Source organism: Lepus europaeus, chromosome 13 (assembly GCF_033115175.1).
Source record: "Lepus europaeus isolate LE1 chromosome 13, mLepTim1.pri, whole genome shotgun sequence".
In the NCBI taxonomy this organism is placed as follows: Eukaryota; Metazoa; Chordata; class Mammalia; order Lagomorpha; family Leporidae; genus Lepus; species Lepus europaeus.
Window position 1 is genome coordinate 90,940,133 of NC_084839.1, and position 13,808 is coordinate 90,953,940.

General features: G+C 41.4%; 1 protein-coding gene across 3 annotated transcripts in view; it reads left to right on the forward strand.

Moving 5' to 3' along the window:
- IL1R1 (interleukin 1 receptor type 1) overlaps positions 1–13,496 on the forward strand; it is a 79,792-nt gene extending 66,296 nt beyond the window's left edge. For all 3 annotated transcript variants that reach the window (XM_062210018.1, XM_062210020.1, XM_062210019.1), the window contains 5 exons: positions 5,207–5,324; positions 6,079–6,230; positions 7,981–8,124; positions 8,823–8,990; positions 10,417–13,496. In XM_062210018.1, coding sequence (XP_062066002.1) covers positions 5,207–5,324; positions 6,079–6,230; positions 7,981–8,124; positions 8,823–8,990; positions 10,417–10,835 — 1,001 coding nt within the window. In that variant the 3' untranslated portion in view covers positions 10,836–13,496. The remainder of the gene's footprint in view (positions 1–5,206; positions 5,325–6,078; positions 6,231–7,980; positions 8,125–8,822; positions 8,991–10,416) is intronic.
- Positions 13,497–13,808: the final 312 nt, after the last annotated feature.

A 13,808-nucleotide genomic window follows, 5' to 3' on the forward strand; every position in this document is an offset into this window, starting at 1 on the left:
GAGGAAGCACCTGGCTCCTGGCTTCGGATAGCCACAGCGCACCGGCTGTAGTGGCCATTTCGGGGGGTGAACCAATGAAAAGAAGACCTTTCACTCTGTCTCTCTTTCTCTCACTGTCTAACTCTGCCTGTCCAAAAAAAAAAAAAAAAAAGTTAGTTCCTTAGCCTCGTTTGGTCTATTTCAAGGGCTTCATAGGCACATATGACTAGTGACTACTGTTCTTTCATTGCTGGAAGTTCTACTGGAAACCACTGGTCCAAACATGGAAAACAGACTGGAATTATCTTCCGATATGGTAATAGATGAAGACCATGAACAATCGTACAGCAATTACGAGGTTTAAGTTTGTAGCCTGTGAATTCGGTGTCAGCCAAGCCAGCTATTCACGGTGGAAGATAACAGACAGACGTTCTTAGGTGGAAACAAAGATGTCAAAGCTCAGAGTTAAATGTGGACCAGCAGAATCTAGAGAAGTGTTCCTCAATCTTTCTTGGGGTTGTTCCTCTCTACTGCCTGAGAAAGCTGTATTCCTAATCCTCTCTTCTTTCTCAGAAGGTTAATACCACACCTGTCTCATGTACCTGTGGATGTACCCAGCCCTTTGGATGGCCACAAACCAATTTATCTCTGATTTTCTTGCCTCCCTCCCCAAGAACCACTTTTTGCCCCTGTTGACCATGGCCCCTCTTAAAAATGCATTCTCTAGAAGTGTAGAATTAAGAGCTCTGAAATATAGATTGTATTGATCTACAAAACCAAAAATATCTTCACAGTAGAAACAATTATTTTAATGTATCACATTAGCAAGAAAGCAGAGGCACATTATCAATCTGTCCTGGGGTCTCCTAAAGATATACAGATAGGCTTTTGATAAGATTCCATATAAATCACCACTAAAATCACTTAGAAAAGTCAGAATTAAGGGATACATCCTTAAGCTTAATAAACAATAATCAATACAGACTAGTAATCACCAGCATTCTTTCTCTCTTTTTTTTTTTTTTTTTAAGATTTATCTTATTTATTTGAAGGCAGAGTTACAGAGAGAGAAGGAGAGACAGAGAGACAGAAAGAGAGGTTTTCCACCTGCTAGTTCACTCCCTAAATGGCCACAACAGCTAGGGCTGGGCCTGGTCCAGGCTGAAGCCAGGAGACAGGACCTTCTTCTGGTCTCTCATGTGGGTGCAGGGGCCCAAGCACTTGGGCCATCCTCTGCTGCTTTCCTAGATGCATTATCAGCAGGGAGCTGGATCAGAAGTGTGGAGCAGCCAGGACTTGAACCGGTGCCCATATGGGATGCCAGCATCACAGGCATTGGCTTTACCCCCTATTGCCGCAGTGCTGGCCTCATCACAGACATTTTTTTAAAAAAATTATTTATTTTATTTGAAAGTCAGAGTCACAGAGACAGAGAGGCAAAGGCGGAGAGAAAGGTCTTCCAACTGCTGGTCCCCTCTGCAGATGACCACAGTGGCCAGGGCTGGGCCAGACTGAAGCCAGGAGCCAGGAGCCTCCTCCAGGTCTCCCAGGTGGGTGCAGGGGCCCAGGTACTTGGGCCATTGTTGGCTGCCTTCTCAGGCTCATCAGCAGGAAGCAGGATCAGAAGCAGTGCAGCTGGGACTCGTACTGGCGCCCATATGGGATGCCGGCGCTGCGGGCTGTGGCTTCACCTGCACTGGCTGGCTTCACCAACATTCTTAAAAACGGTGAAACGTCATAGACCTCCTCGTGGAAGTCTCCAGCAAGACAAAGGCGCTCACATAACGAGTATTACGTAACAGGGTCTGAAAGCATCCACCACTGTGATTGGAGAAAAAACCAAGGTGTGCTTTCACTAAGGAAAAAATACTTTCAAAATTTCTAATTTTCAGACTATATAATTTTTTACCTATAAATCCTAAGATAATTACTCGGAAAAATTAAATTATTATTTTATTAAGTAGACACATAAAATTAATATTCTAAAATATCACTTATTTAGCATTCTAAAATATTACTTATAAATAAGTAATATAAATATTTCTTATTTATATTATCAACCAGAAAATATAATGGGAAAAGAGATCCTATTGTGGTGGAAGTAGCTTAGAAATACCTGTAAAATATCTTAGCAAAATATTTTTAATTATGTGAGATATATAAAGGAGGGAAAAACTCCCCAAAACTTTGAAGCGTGAATGAGAGAAAAATTAAGATTTAAATTAGTCGTTCTCAGGGGAGGCAGGGGCAGCACTATATCCAACCAAAAGAAAATTGGCTTGAGAGTGAAAACTGAAATCTACATAGATATTTTATATCTGTGGTATTAAAAATTTGTGAGGAAGGTGCAATTAGGAAAAAAAAGTCTATAAAGACTCCAAAGAGAGCAAACTTGAAAACAATCTCCAGAAACACTGGTTTAACAAAACCACAATATAGATATGTATGTGTTTCCTGTATGAAGAACTAGAAATAATAAAGATGTTGACTCTCAAAATTCATCTATAAATCTAATAGAATTCTAGTAAAATATGAGTGAACTTAAAAATTGGCAAGGGACTCCAATAGGAAGAATATCGAGGTGAGATTTGCTAAGATAACATGAAATAATTGAGCTCCTATGTGTTAGTCTTTGCTCTAAAACCTCGATGATTACGAGTTTGATATCCTTTGTGCCCGTGTGGTCAGACTGACTGAGAAAGTCCAAAATAAACATTTTGTGATAGACGTAGCATTTATTCTGTGATAAAGGCATCATCACAAATTAGCAGGAAATTAGCATCAGCCAGTTGTTCTAGAATGATTAATCAAGCATTTGGATAGAAATATTAAGGAAAAGCTCTTCTCATATTCTAGGCAGTTATATTCTAGATGAATGAAAGACTTAAAACAGTCTGGGGCTGGTATTGCAGTGCGGTAGGTTAAGCTAGCATCCGCAATGGCAGCATCCCACATGAGCACTGATTTGAGTCCTGGCTGCTCCACTTCTGATCCAGCTCCCTGCTAATGCACCGAGGAAGGCAGTAGGGGATGGCACAAGTGCTTGGGTCCCTGCACCCATGAGGGACCTGATTGAAACTCATAGCTCCTGACTTCAGCCTGGCTCAGCCCTGGCTTTTGAAGCCAGTTGGGGAATGACTTAGTGTATGGAAGATCTCTTTCTGTCTCTTCCTCTTTCTCTGTAATCCTGTCTTTCAAATATAAAAATAAATAAATCTTTAAAAATATAAAACAATAAACCAAAGAAAACATTATTCACTTGAAAGAAAACATACTTAGGTATTTTCTTGATTTGCTGGTAGAGAGCAATTTTAGAAAAATATAGTAACAATATTTTTTAAAAATATATATATATAAATTAGATTAAGTAAAAAGTAAAAGATCTACATCAAAGAATTTTCATAAGTAGAAAAAGCAACTACCTTAGCAAATATTTGAATTGTTTTTGTGTATATAAGGAATTAACATCCTTGATAAGTAATGAGCTCATACATGTCAGTGATAGGAGAATGCAATTAAAAAATAGAGAGTGTACATGATAATTCTTAAAGGAAAGGCCAAGAATATAAGCATATGAAAAATGTGTGAGAAGTGGTGTTTGGCATAGTGATTAACATGCTGCTCGGGATACCCCTTTCAGTGTCTGGGTTTGAGTCTTGGTTCCATTTCCAATTCTAACTTCCTGCTAGTACACACCCTGGGAGACAGCAGGTGATGGGTCAAATCCCTGGATCCCTGCTGCCCCTGTGGGAGACCTGAATTGAGTTCTGGGCTCCTAGATTTGGTCTGGCCCAGCCCTGGCATTTGGGGGAGTGTACCAGCAGATGAAAGAGCTCTGTCTGTCTCCATCTCTCTGCCTTTCAAATCAAATGAAAATAAATAAGTAAAAATTGAAATGAGCAAGACATGTTAGTTCACCATGAATTCAAGGCTACATTTAAATGGATTTTGTCTTCTCTTAGTCGGCAATGACTGACCAAAAACACTCATTAGCTGGAGGTTTGGGGGACAAGGGTGCTTGTAGCTGTGCCGGGGAGCACAAATTGGGATAGCCTCCCGTGATGGAGGAGTGCTGGTATTTTCAATAAGTGTCTCCTTTAAATTCTATTTCCAGAGTTTTTATTGAAACTGACACTAGTCTAGTATGTAGAGTCACTGATGTATCAGGATGTTCATTGGAATATTAATCATAATAATGAAAAATTAGGGGCTGGCATTGTAGCATAGCGGGTAAAGCTGCTACCTGTGACATCAGCATTCCATATGGGCACAGGTTCAAGTCCCAGCTGGTCCACTTCTGATCCAGTTCCCTGCTAATGGCCTGGGAAAAGCAGCAGAAGATGGCACAAGTGCTTGGCCTCCTGTACTCTCGTGGGAGACCTGGAAGAAGATCTTGTGTTCTGGCTTCTGCCTGGCCCAGCCCCAACCATTTTGGCCATTTGAGAAGTGAACTGGTAAATGGAAGATCTCTCTCTAATTCTGCCTTTCAAACAAATAACAAATAAATAAATAATCTTCATAAATATAATGAAAAATTAGAAATGAATTGTACTCAGCAACAGAAAAATTGTTACACTATGTCAAGATTATAAATATGAAACAGCCTGTTTTAGAAGATTGATCAAGTATGCTAAAATTCCCAATTAATGGTAATTACAAGATAATAAACAATAGAAATTACTTAAGGGTGAGTATTTGGCACATTTGGTTAAAATGCCACTTGGAATACAGTCCTATATTGAAATTCCTGGGTTTGTATTGTTGCCCCACTTCTGATCCAGCGGCCTAATGTGTGCCATCAAATGATAAGTCAAGTATTTGAGTCCTTGCCACTCATGTATGGAAGACCTGGATGGAGTTCTGGGCTCATGGCTTCAGCCTAGCCCAGCTCTGGCTCTTGTAGGCATTTGGGGGAATGAACCAGGTGATAAAATCATTCTCTGTTTTTCTTTCTCTTGCTCTCGCTCTTGTTCTTGTGTGCCTTTCAAATAAAAATACATACAACAAAAAATTAAAATTGCTTATATGCATAGAGAATAAAAAGGATGAGGTACAAAAAGTTGTTAATAGTGGTTATTTCTGCTGCTGGGGTCGAAGGACAATTTTCAGTTTTCTTTGTGCTTTTCTAGAATTTAAACATTTTGTTCAATAGCCATTTATTAATTTGCATAGATAGGTTAGTCTAAAAATCAATTAATGCTATGATTAAAACTCCACTGCTTTGCAGGATCTCAGATACAACTGATCTGCAATGTGACTGGGCAGTACAGTGATGCTGTTTACTGGAAGTGGAATGGGTCGGGAATTGATGAGGAGGATCCACTACTGGAAGAAGAATATAAATTGTAAGTATGCCAGTCAGATTCTGGTATTAAACTCCACTCCATGTTTTAATCTGATATCCAGAGCTATTTGGCATCAGTTCATCCTAATCTTTTGCTGCCCTTTTTGAATTTGGCTGAGTTACATAGGATTTATGACATCTTGTATGTTTGGAGGTGAAAAAGTAGTTTCATGTCATTGGGTCATTAATGCTACACCACTTAGAATTCTTTCTTGTAAACTGGGTTCTGCATGTTACAAATTCTAATGAAGAAATTCTCCTGAACTGCTCTTCATATTTTAAATGTAGTCTAGAAAAGACCCATTAAACAGGGTCGAGAATCGGGCATTCCACTTCTCAGAGGTCACTGTTGGCTTCCAAGTGCACCTGCGTGTGGGACCAGGCTCTCCTGGCCTCCTTTATTCTCCCCTTTGCAACATGAGCAGACACCTTTGGTATCTGCCCTGATGCACTTTTGTTTAATATAGTCTTCCTTATGCCCAAAATGCCTGTATCCAGGTTTTTCTTCTTGGAGGCTGGTGATTTAAATTTGATTCCTGTGCTACTGAATCCGTTCCTGATATGATCTGGAGACTGTAAAAATCTCAGGCCATTGTTGCCAACTGTGTCTGATTGTTATGTCTCTATTTAGAGCAGGTGTTTAATTCAGTTGCTATTTTCATTACAAGTAAAGTAATGAGGCAGCTCTATGTGTCTTATGTGTAGTTGATGTAATTTACTTACACAATTTTATTTACTCTTTCTCTTTTGAACAGCTTGGAAAATCCTTCATGTAAAAAACGAAGTACCCAACTTGCAATGCTCAACATTTTGGAAGTGGAAAGTAGATTTTATCTATATCCATTTATTTGTTTAGCCAAGAACACATATGGCTTAAATGTAGCATACATCAAATTAATACATCCAGGTAAGCAGCCACCTATTTCTTTGAACTGCAATTTTGTTTCACTGTGGTTAAGATTGCATGACCTTGAAGTTTGCAATGCTGTTTTCTCTACCTAGAACTCTCTTTATTTTCTCTTGCCCTGGGTTAAATTCAGTCCTCTTTCATTTCTCAGCTGAACTGTAATCTTCTCAGAAGCTTTTCTGTCCCGCTGTCTGCCCTTGACCCAGCTGTCTGCCTAAACACACAAGGTCAGAATCTCTGCTGTGTTTTCCACAGCTCCCTAGATTCCCATCACAGCAACTGTCCAGCTTGGTCTTCTTTACTTGCCTAAATTCTGTGATGGAGCCTAGTCTGTACAATTTTCCTACTTCCAGAAGTAGTAGCATCTCAAGTCTGGGACACTGAATATTTTCAATTGAGTGACTACATACTTGATGCATCACAGAAGTGTAAATATTCACTATTCAAAATGGATGCCAGAAATTATTAATTTTTCATGAATTGGCATAATCAATAGAATGATCTTACTATATATAATTTCTGGGTATGTCTAAATGCCAAGAACATATGATAAGAAATTAAATGTAAAAGATGACATTTGTAATATCAAAAAATCATCAAATACTTAAGAATAAGTCTAGCAAAAGCAGTTCAAAACTTGTCAAATACAAAGTCAACTAAATTATTGCAATATGTTAGAGAAGACCTAAATAATTAGGAGGTTATAAATGCTCACAGATGAAAAGAATCGACATTAAGAAGGGGTCAGTTCTCCCAAGTGAATCTGTAGATTCAAAATAATTCCAACCAAACTCTATGCTGTATTTGAGAAACAGTGTGTGTTTGCATTGGTGGCCACTAGAGTTCATTCTCACGATCATATGGAAATGTAAAAGACCAAGAATAGCTGACGGTTTTAAATAAGAACAACAAACCTGGAGATTTATATACACTATCATGATCATGCATGTTACATACACTATCATGATCATGCATGTTACATACACTATCATGATCATACATGGTGCTGTAGCAGTGTGGTCTGTAAACCGGGCCAGTTGGAAGTTAGTCTGGAAAATGACACATCTTCATTTCCACTTTGTGCCAAAATCAGTTCCAGACATATCAAAGATCCAAATTGGAAAACTGATGCTTGCGATTCTCTTTCTACACAATCCCTGGCATTGAGAAGGCATTTTTTCTTCTTTATTTTTTCTGGTTCTGCTTCTCCTCCCTGCTCCCAACCCCCCCGCCCCCCACACACCTTACCACCACCACCTCCAACTTTCCCCTGGACCCTGCCCCTCTGAGTGGATTCATGGGGTGCATAACTAGAGAGGCCAGCAGGATGTGGAAATGTGAACCAGTCTTTAAAGCACCTCCCCTCTTCTTTTTTTTATCCCAGAGACTGGCTTTTCCCAACTGCCTTTCCTACCCCAGGAAATTTTGGGAGGCTTCTGAGAGACTTTAGCCTCAACTTGTTTTACTATAGAGTGCTCTGTCCTATGGTCTTGGATATTTTCCCTCTGTTGTTGTATGTTATGCTGTTTTGGTGAAAGCTCAATACAAGGCACCATAGTTTTCTATAGCACCCATACTAGATTGGTTTGCACATGAATATCCATTATTAAGTGATAATAACGAGTGAGTTGATGCTGTCCGAATACAGACCAATCCCAAATACGGTTTCTCTGGGCTGTGAATATTCAATTTGCTATGCTCTTTTTTTTTGTTTTGGTCCTAATATTTTTCTCCATCTTTTCTACTGTAGTCCCCGATTTCCAGAAGCACACGATCGGGATATGTGTCATGTTAACAGTGCTAATTACGTGCTCTGTTTTCATCTATAAAATCTTCAAAGTTGACATTGTACTCTGGTACAGGGATTCCTGCTATGATTTCCTCCCAAAGAAAGGTATAATTTTATTTTCTATGCAATATATGTGTTTGGTCAGAGATGCAGACAATGACTAAGAGGGCAAAGGTAGCTTATACAGGAATAGTGATTATTCTACATAATTATAGTTTCATAACTGACTCGGCTGCCTGCCCCTTTTTTTGGAATTACTTCCTTAGCATTCACATTGGTAGACAGACATGTGTTTGCAGCAGCTCTTTGTAAACTCAGTAATTCAGAAGCCAGCATTGAGGACGTGTTCTGAGCTGGGCTAGGGATAGAACGCTTCATGATCTGCCTACAAATGAAATATATGACTCAATTTTCATGCATCAGAAAGGCTCTTTCTTGTAGTTTTGTTAAAACCGTACAAAAAGGCTAACACCCCAACAATATATACAGGGAAGAATGAATAGAATTCAGGGCTGGAATGTATGGAAATAAATAACAGGAAGATAAGGATATTTTTATACCAAATGCATGTAAAGAAAGAGGTCATAAAATTCAACATAAGAATAGCTTCATAGTAAAGCACCATAAATAAAAACCTTACAACAGACAAGCATTCCCCAAAGGCATTAAAATTGTGTTTTTGGTATTGTTGCTCCAGTCATGCCATCATACACAGAGATAATAACAAATGCATGCTTATCATACTGACTTTATCAGACTTCCTAGTTTTCCTTTCGGTCTAAATACTTACATTTTGCTTTTAGCTCCAGATGGAAAGACCTATGATGCATACATACTATATCCAAAGACCCTCACAGAAGAGTCCACCTCTAACTCAGATATTTTTGTGTTTAAAGTCTTGCCTGAAGTCTTGGAAAAACAATTTGGGTATAAGCTGTTCATTTATGGAAGGGATGACTACGTTGGGGAAGGTACGTGTGTAACAGCGCAAAAAAAAAAAAAAAAAGCAGTAGGCTTATGTTGTAAAATGAATTACTAAAGTTTGGGATCTTTTATAAGGCTGTGGCATAGGTGCACATTTTGACAATCTTAAGAACCTCTTCAGTGGTATCTGATGACAACTTTTTTTTTTTTTTTAAGGATTTTTTTTTTAAAGATTTTACTTATTTGAAAGACAGAGTTACAGAGAGAGGTAGAGACGGAGAGGTCGGTCTTCCATCCGCTGGTTCACTCCCCATTTGGCTGCAATGGCCAGAGCTGTGCCAGTCCGAAGCCAGAAGCCAGGAGCCTCCTCTTGGTATCCCACTTGGGTGCAGGGGCCCAAGGGCTTGGGCCATCTTCCACTGCTTTCCCAGGCCATAGCAGAGAGCTGGATTGGAAAAAGAGCAGCTGGGACTAGAACCGGCACCCATATGGGATGCTGGCGCTTCAGGCCAGGGCTTTAACCCACTGTGCCGCAGTGCCGGCACCCGTGATGACGACTTTCACAGTTACTACATACAGAGTGTTCACTTCTCTCATATATTGTTGGAACAATAATTAGCTGACTTTACCCGACTTTTTGGAAAGCTACTTACTAGTTAACCACAATTGTTACTTTACCACTGATACAATAGAATAGGAGTGATCTAGATGAAATGATTTTTAGCATTTTTTATTTATTTAATAAATTTATTGTATAGGTTGTATAAATTTCATAAATAAGAGGCAGAGATAAAAAGCTTCCATCTGCTGATTCACTCCCCAAATTCCCCTAACAGTTAAGGCTGAGCCAAGCTGTGCTGGTTGCTGGGAGCTCATTAGCTGGAGGCCTAATGAGGAGGGGAGCCAGAACTCAAACCTGGGCACTTCAATGTAGGATGCAGCCTTTTTTTTTAATATTTACTTATTTTTTTTTGAAAGATTAGAGGGAGAGACACAGAGAGAGATCTTCCATCTGCTGGTTCACTCCCTAGATGCCCGCAACAGCCAGGGCTAGACAAAACCAAACCCAGGAGCCAGGAGCTTCATCTGGTCTCCCACATGGGTGTTAGGGGCCCAAACACTTGATTCATCCTCTGCTGCTTTCCCAGACCATTAGCAGGGAGCTGGATTGGCAGTGGAGTGTCTGGGACACAAACCTGTTCCCATATGGGATGCTGGCATCGCAGGTGATGGCTTTACCTGCTGGTCTACAATGCTGGCATCTTCATTGGATCTTACTGCTAGACCAAATGCCTGCCCGAGATTAAATGATTTGACAAGATTTTTTTTTTAATTTGAATTCAAGTTTTCTGAGTCTAAATGAAATCTTCTGCTTGTGTGGGCCAGTTTTTGAGCTGACTTATATACTAGGAAACCCCTTTAATGGTTGTAAATGAGCATTGTACTTACTGTGCTGTGATGCCTGTTTTCCAGACATTGTTGAGGTCACTAATGAACATATAAAGAAAAGCAGAAGACTGATTGTGATTTTAGTGAGAGAGACCTCAAACTTCACCTGGCTGGGTGGGTCATCGGAAGAGCAGATAGCCATGTACAACGCCCTCGTTCAGGATGGAATTAAGGTTATGCTGCTGGAGCTGGAGAAGATCCACAACTACGAGAAGATGCCAGAATCCATTAAATTCATTAAGCAGAAGCAAGGGGCCATCCGCTGGTCGGGGGACTTCAAAGAGGGGCCACAGTCCGCCAAGACCAGGTTCTGGAAAAATGTCCGGTACCACATGCCTGTCCAGCGGCAGGTGCCTTCACCCAGTCGCCAGTTTCTGGCCACAGCCTCTAACCCAGACACTAAGAAGAAACTGCAAAGAGAAATTCACTTGCCTCTCGGCTAACCTGGGGAGGCTGGGGTTTTCTGATTGCCTCTTGTCTTATGGCACTGCAGGTGGGGCTGTGCCTCCTGCTGTCTTGGCCCTGTTACGGTCCCTTATACCCAGCGTCACCTGCAATCAGATTGTTAAGGGAGCAGGGCGTGGTGACGTAGCAGGCAAAGCAATTCAGAGCAGAGGCCTTGGGGAGGGCCTTTCAAGAGGATGCTCTGTTTGTTCTGTTGAGAAAAGTCTTGGAGATATACCTGGCGGAAAGGACACGCAGGACATGATCACCATCTGTAGATGCTTCTGTGAAGTCCAGGGCGTGGCTGTGGCCCTCTCTGGCCCTGGAGTGGCTGAGCTGGGCAGGGTTGCAGGGAGAGCACACACAAGAAGGGCAACTTCTTGGAGAACTTTCCAAGGACTTACAAGTCCCCTATATGCCCATGGCCAGCAGTCGGTTTCCAAAGATGGCTTTTCCCTTTATGGAACTTGAAAACTCTCATTTTAACAAAGGGATTCCAACAGTTTGAAATCCCCTTGGCTTTCCACAGGAGAGAAACAATTTTAAAAGCAACAGGAGCAGGGAACTAATTTACCTCTTAGGGCTCTTCTCCCCGGGGTGGCCATCCTGTTCTTCCGTATTCTTTTGCCTTTTACTCAGCTCATCCCTCCTTTGCAAGGACGGCTTCCCAGGGTTTCCCCGCTCTGTTCTGTCGCAGGCACACCCCTCAGATAAACCACCCTTCCTAAAATGCTGCTCTGCGAAACAGCTCCCGAGGGCTCAGAGCTTTAGTTCAGGAGCTACAGTTGGAGTTTTCCCACCCGTTGCTGCCTCCTCCTGACCTCCCCAAACTGTGCTACTGTGAATTTCCGGGTCAGCGTCCTGAGCCTCTGCACCTGCCCCCAGCGCTCCTCCACCTAGACTGGTTTCTTGGCACCTGCACCTAGAATTCCTTCTTGTGTTTTCTCTAGTCAGCCCAACACGTACCGAAATACAGAACGGAGTCTAACTCCACAGTCCCCACAGGATGTTCCTCGAGAGACAACTCGTGACGGCCTCTCTCTCCTGCCAGTGTGAGAGTGCTGCTGCTGGTGACCGCCTTAGAGGGGTTCCCTTTCCAGCTGCAATCTGCTCTCTGCTGCAGGGGCCCTGGTGTCGCTCCTCTTTTTCTCACTGCCTTCTGCAAGTACTTTGCACACGTGATGTAGATTTGAGTGATGCCTTAGGGTTTAAAGCATTCTTAGATTATCTTATTTAAGTTTTGCAATGATTCAAATTTTATATATGGAGAAAGTGACCTATTTTTAAAAAGTCACACCGTTAGTTCTATTCCAACTAGGACTTGGACTTGTGTGTCTGGCTTTCGGCCTGGGGTTCTGAGTGTTTAGGTTTCAGGTCCGTAACTGATCCTTTTACCCCCAACTCGATATTTTTGAGAGAAGAAATGATAGTTTTCTAGGAAGCTAATGAATCTGGGAATACTTGTATTTAAGAAATCAAATTCCAAACTTTTGATTGTTAGAATTTATGAAAAATCATATTTAGAGTTTATAAAACCTGTTTTCTTATAATTTTCCTTTAAATATTTTTAATCAAAGATGACATTTTTTTAATATAGAACAAATATGTATTTTTAGTATGATTTCAGAGCTTGGGATAACTCGGAAAACCCCCCACACAACGGCAAAGTCAAGGTTATGGGCCATTTATTGCAGGACAGTTGCACAGTTTGAACAAGTATATGACCAGGGACATGTTTTCTAGCTTTCATGTGCAATCTTATGGGTGTATTTGCACTTCTACTTGTCTGGCCTGACAGCACCGTGATAATGCTGTCCCACAGCTGCTGCTTTGAGGGAAAGGCCTGGTTTGCACGTGGCAGCACAGCGTACAGCGGTGCAGAGGAGTGTCCTGTCCCCTGCGTCTGTGAGACGCTTTCAAAGTGCAGTGTGGTCGGTGACTTTTAGTCTCTTTTCTGGAAAACATGTCGGCACGCACCGCGCCAGGAAGGCAAGGCAGTCCTAAACATTACAAGTAGTGACAAAACGGGCCAGAAAATAAGGAAATGGGGGACAACCATGGAATACAAGTAGCCAGTCCCTGGAATCTGGGAAAGGACAGAGTTAAGGGAGAAGCCTGGGCCAGCTGAGGTGCCTCCCAAACAGGAAGTGCAATGTCACTCTCAGGGTACCTGGGAGGATTCCAGAGGAAGAAGCCACATTCCAGGGTCCCTTGAACTTCCTTTGCCTTTTGTCTCCTCTCTCCCACCCCAAACTTTTGAAAGCTCTTCCTTCCCTGTTGATTAGATTGCATTGCACTTTGTGTTAGTGATTTTTTTCCTAGGTCGACCCTATGTGTTGATGAAGGGTTTGCAAAGGCAACAGAGGATTTCATTACCAGACCATAAAACAGACTGCACAGAATCTGGATTTCCCCTATCCTGCCTTTCTTTTTCATCTTATTTGCAATAAGAGGAAAAGTATTGAGCCATTTTGTAAATGACATTGTTGATGTATTATGTTTGTACTGGTTGATGATGAAGGGTATTTTTAAAACTTGTTTGTATACTTCTGCAGCAGATGTCAAATATTTTTATATCTCAAAACGCCAAATTCACGTACAGCACACATTGTTGATCAATAGACTGTACTTGTTTTCCAATAAAATTGCCAAACCATGGAGTGATTATTGTCATTGAAAACCCACTTCTTTGCTGCTCTCCCCACAATGTTCCTGCACAATCCTAGGCCTGAGGGTGGCCAGGGTCACCCACTGCAGAGAGTTCTCCTTGCGGGAGGGGATGGGAGTGAAGCTCACCAAGCAAAGAGCCTACTTCCCATATATGCCTCCTTCTAATCAGTTAAGCCATGACTTAGTATTAGTAACCCTTTACCTGTTCAAATACTAAGGGCAACATCTGTATGGACTTTTACACTTCACCAAAGGCTTCCATTTCTTTTCTCAAAAGCATGCTGCCGGCGCCGTGGCTCACT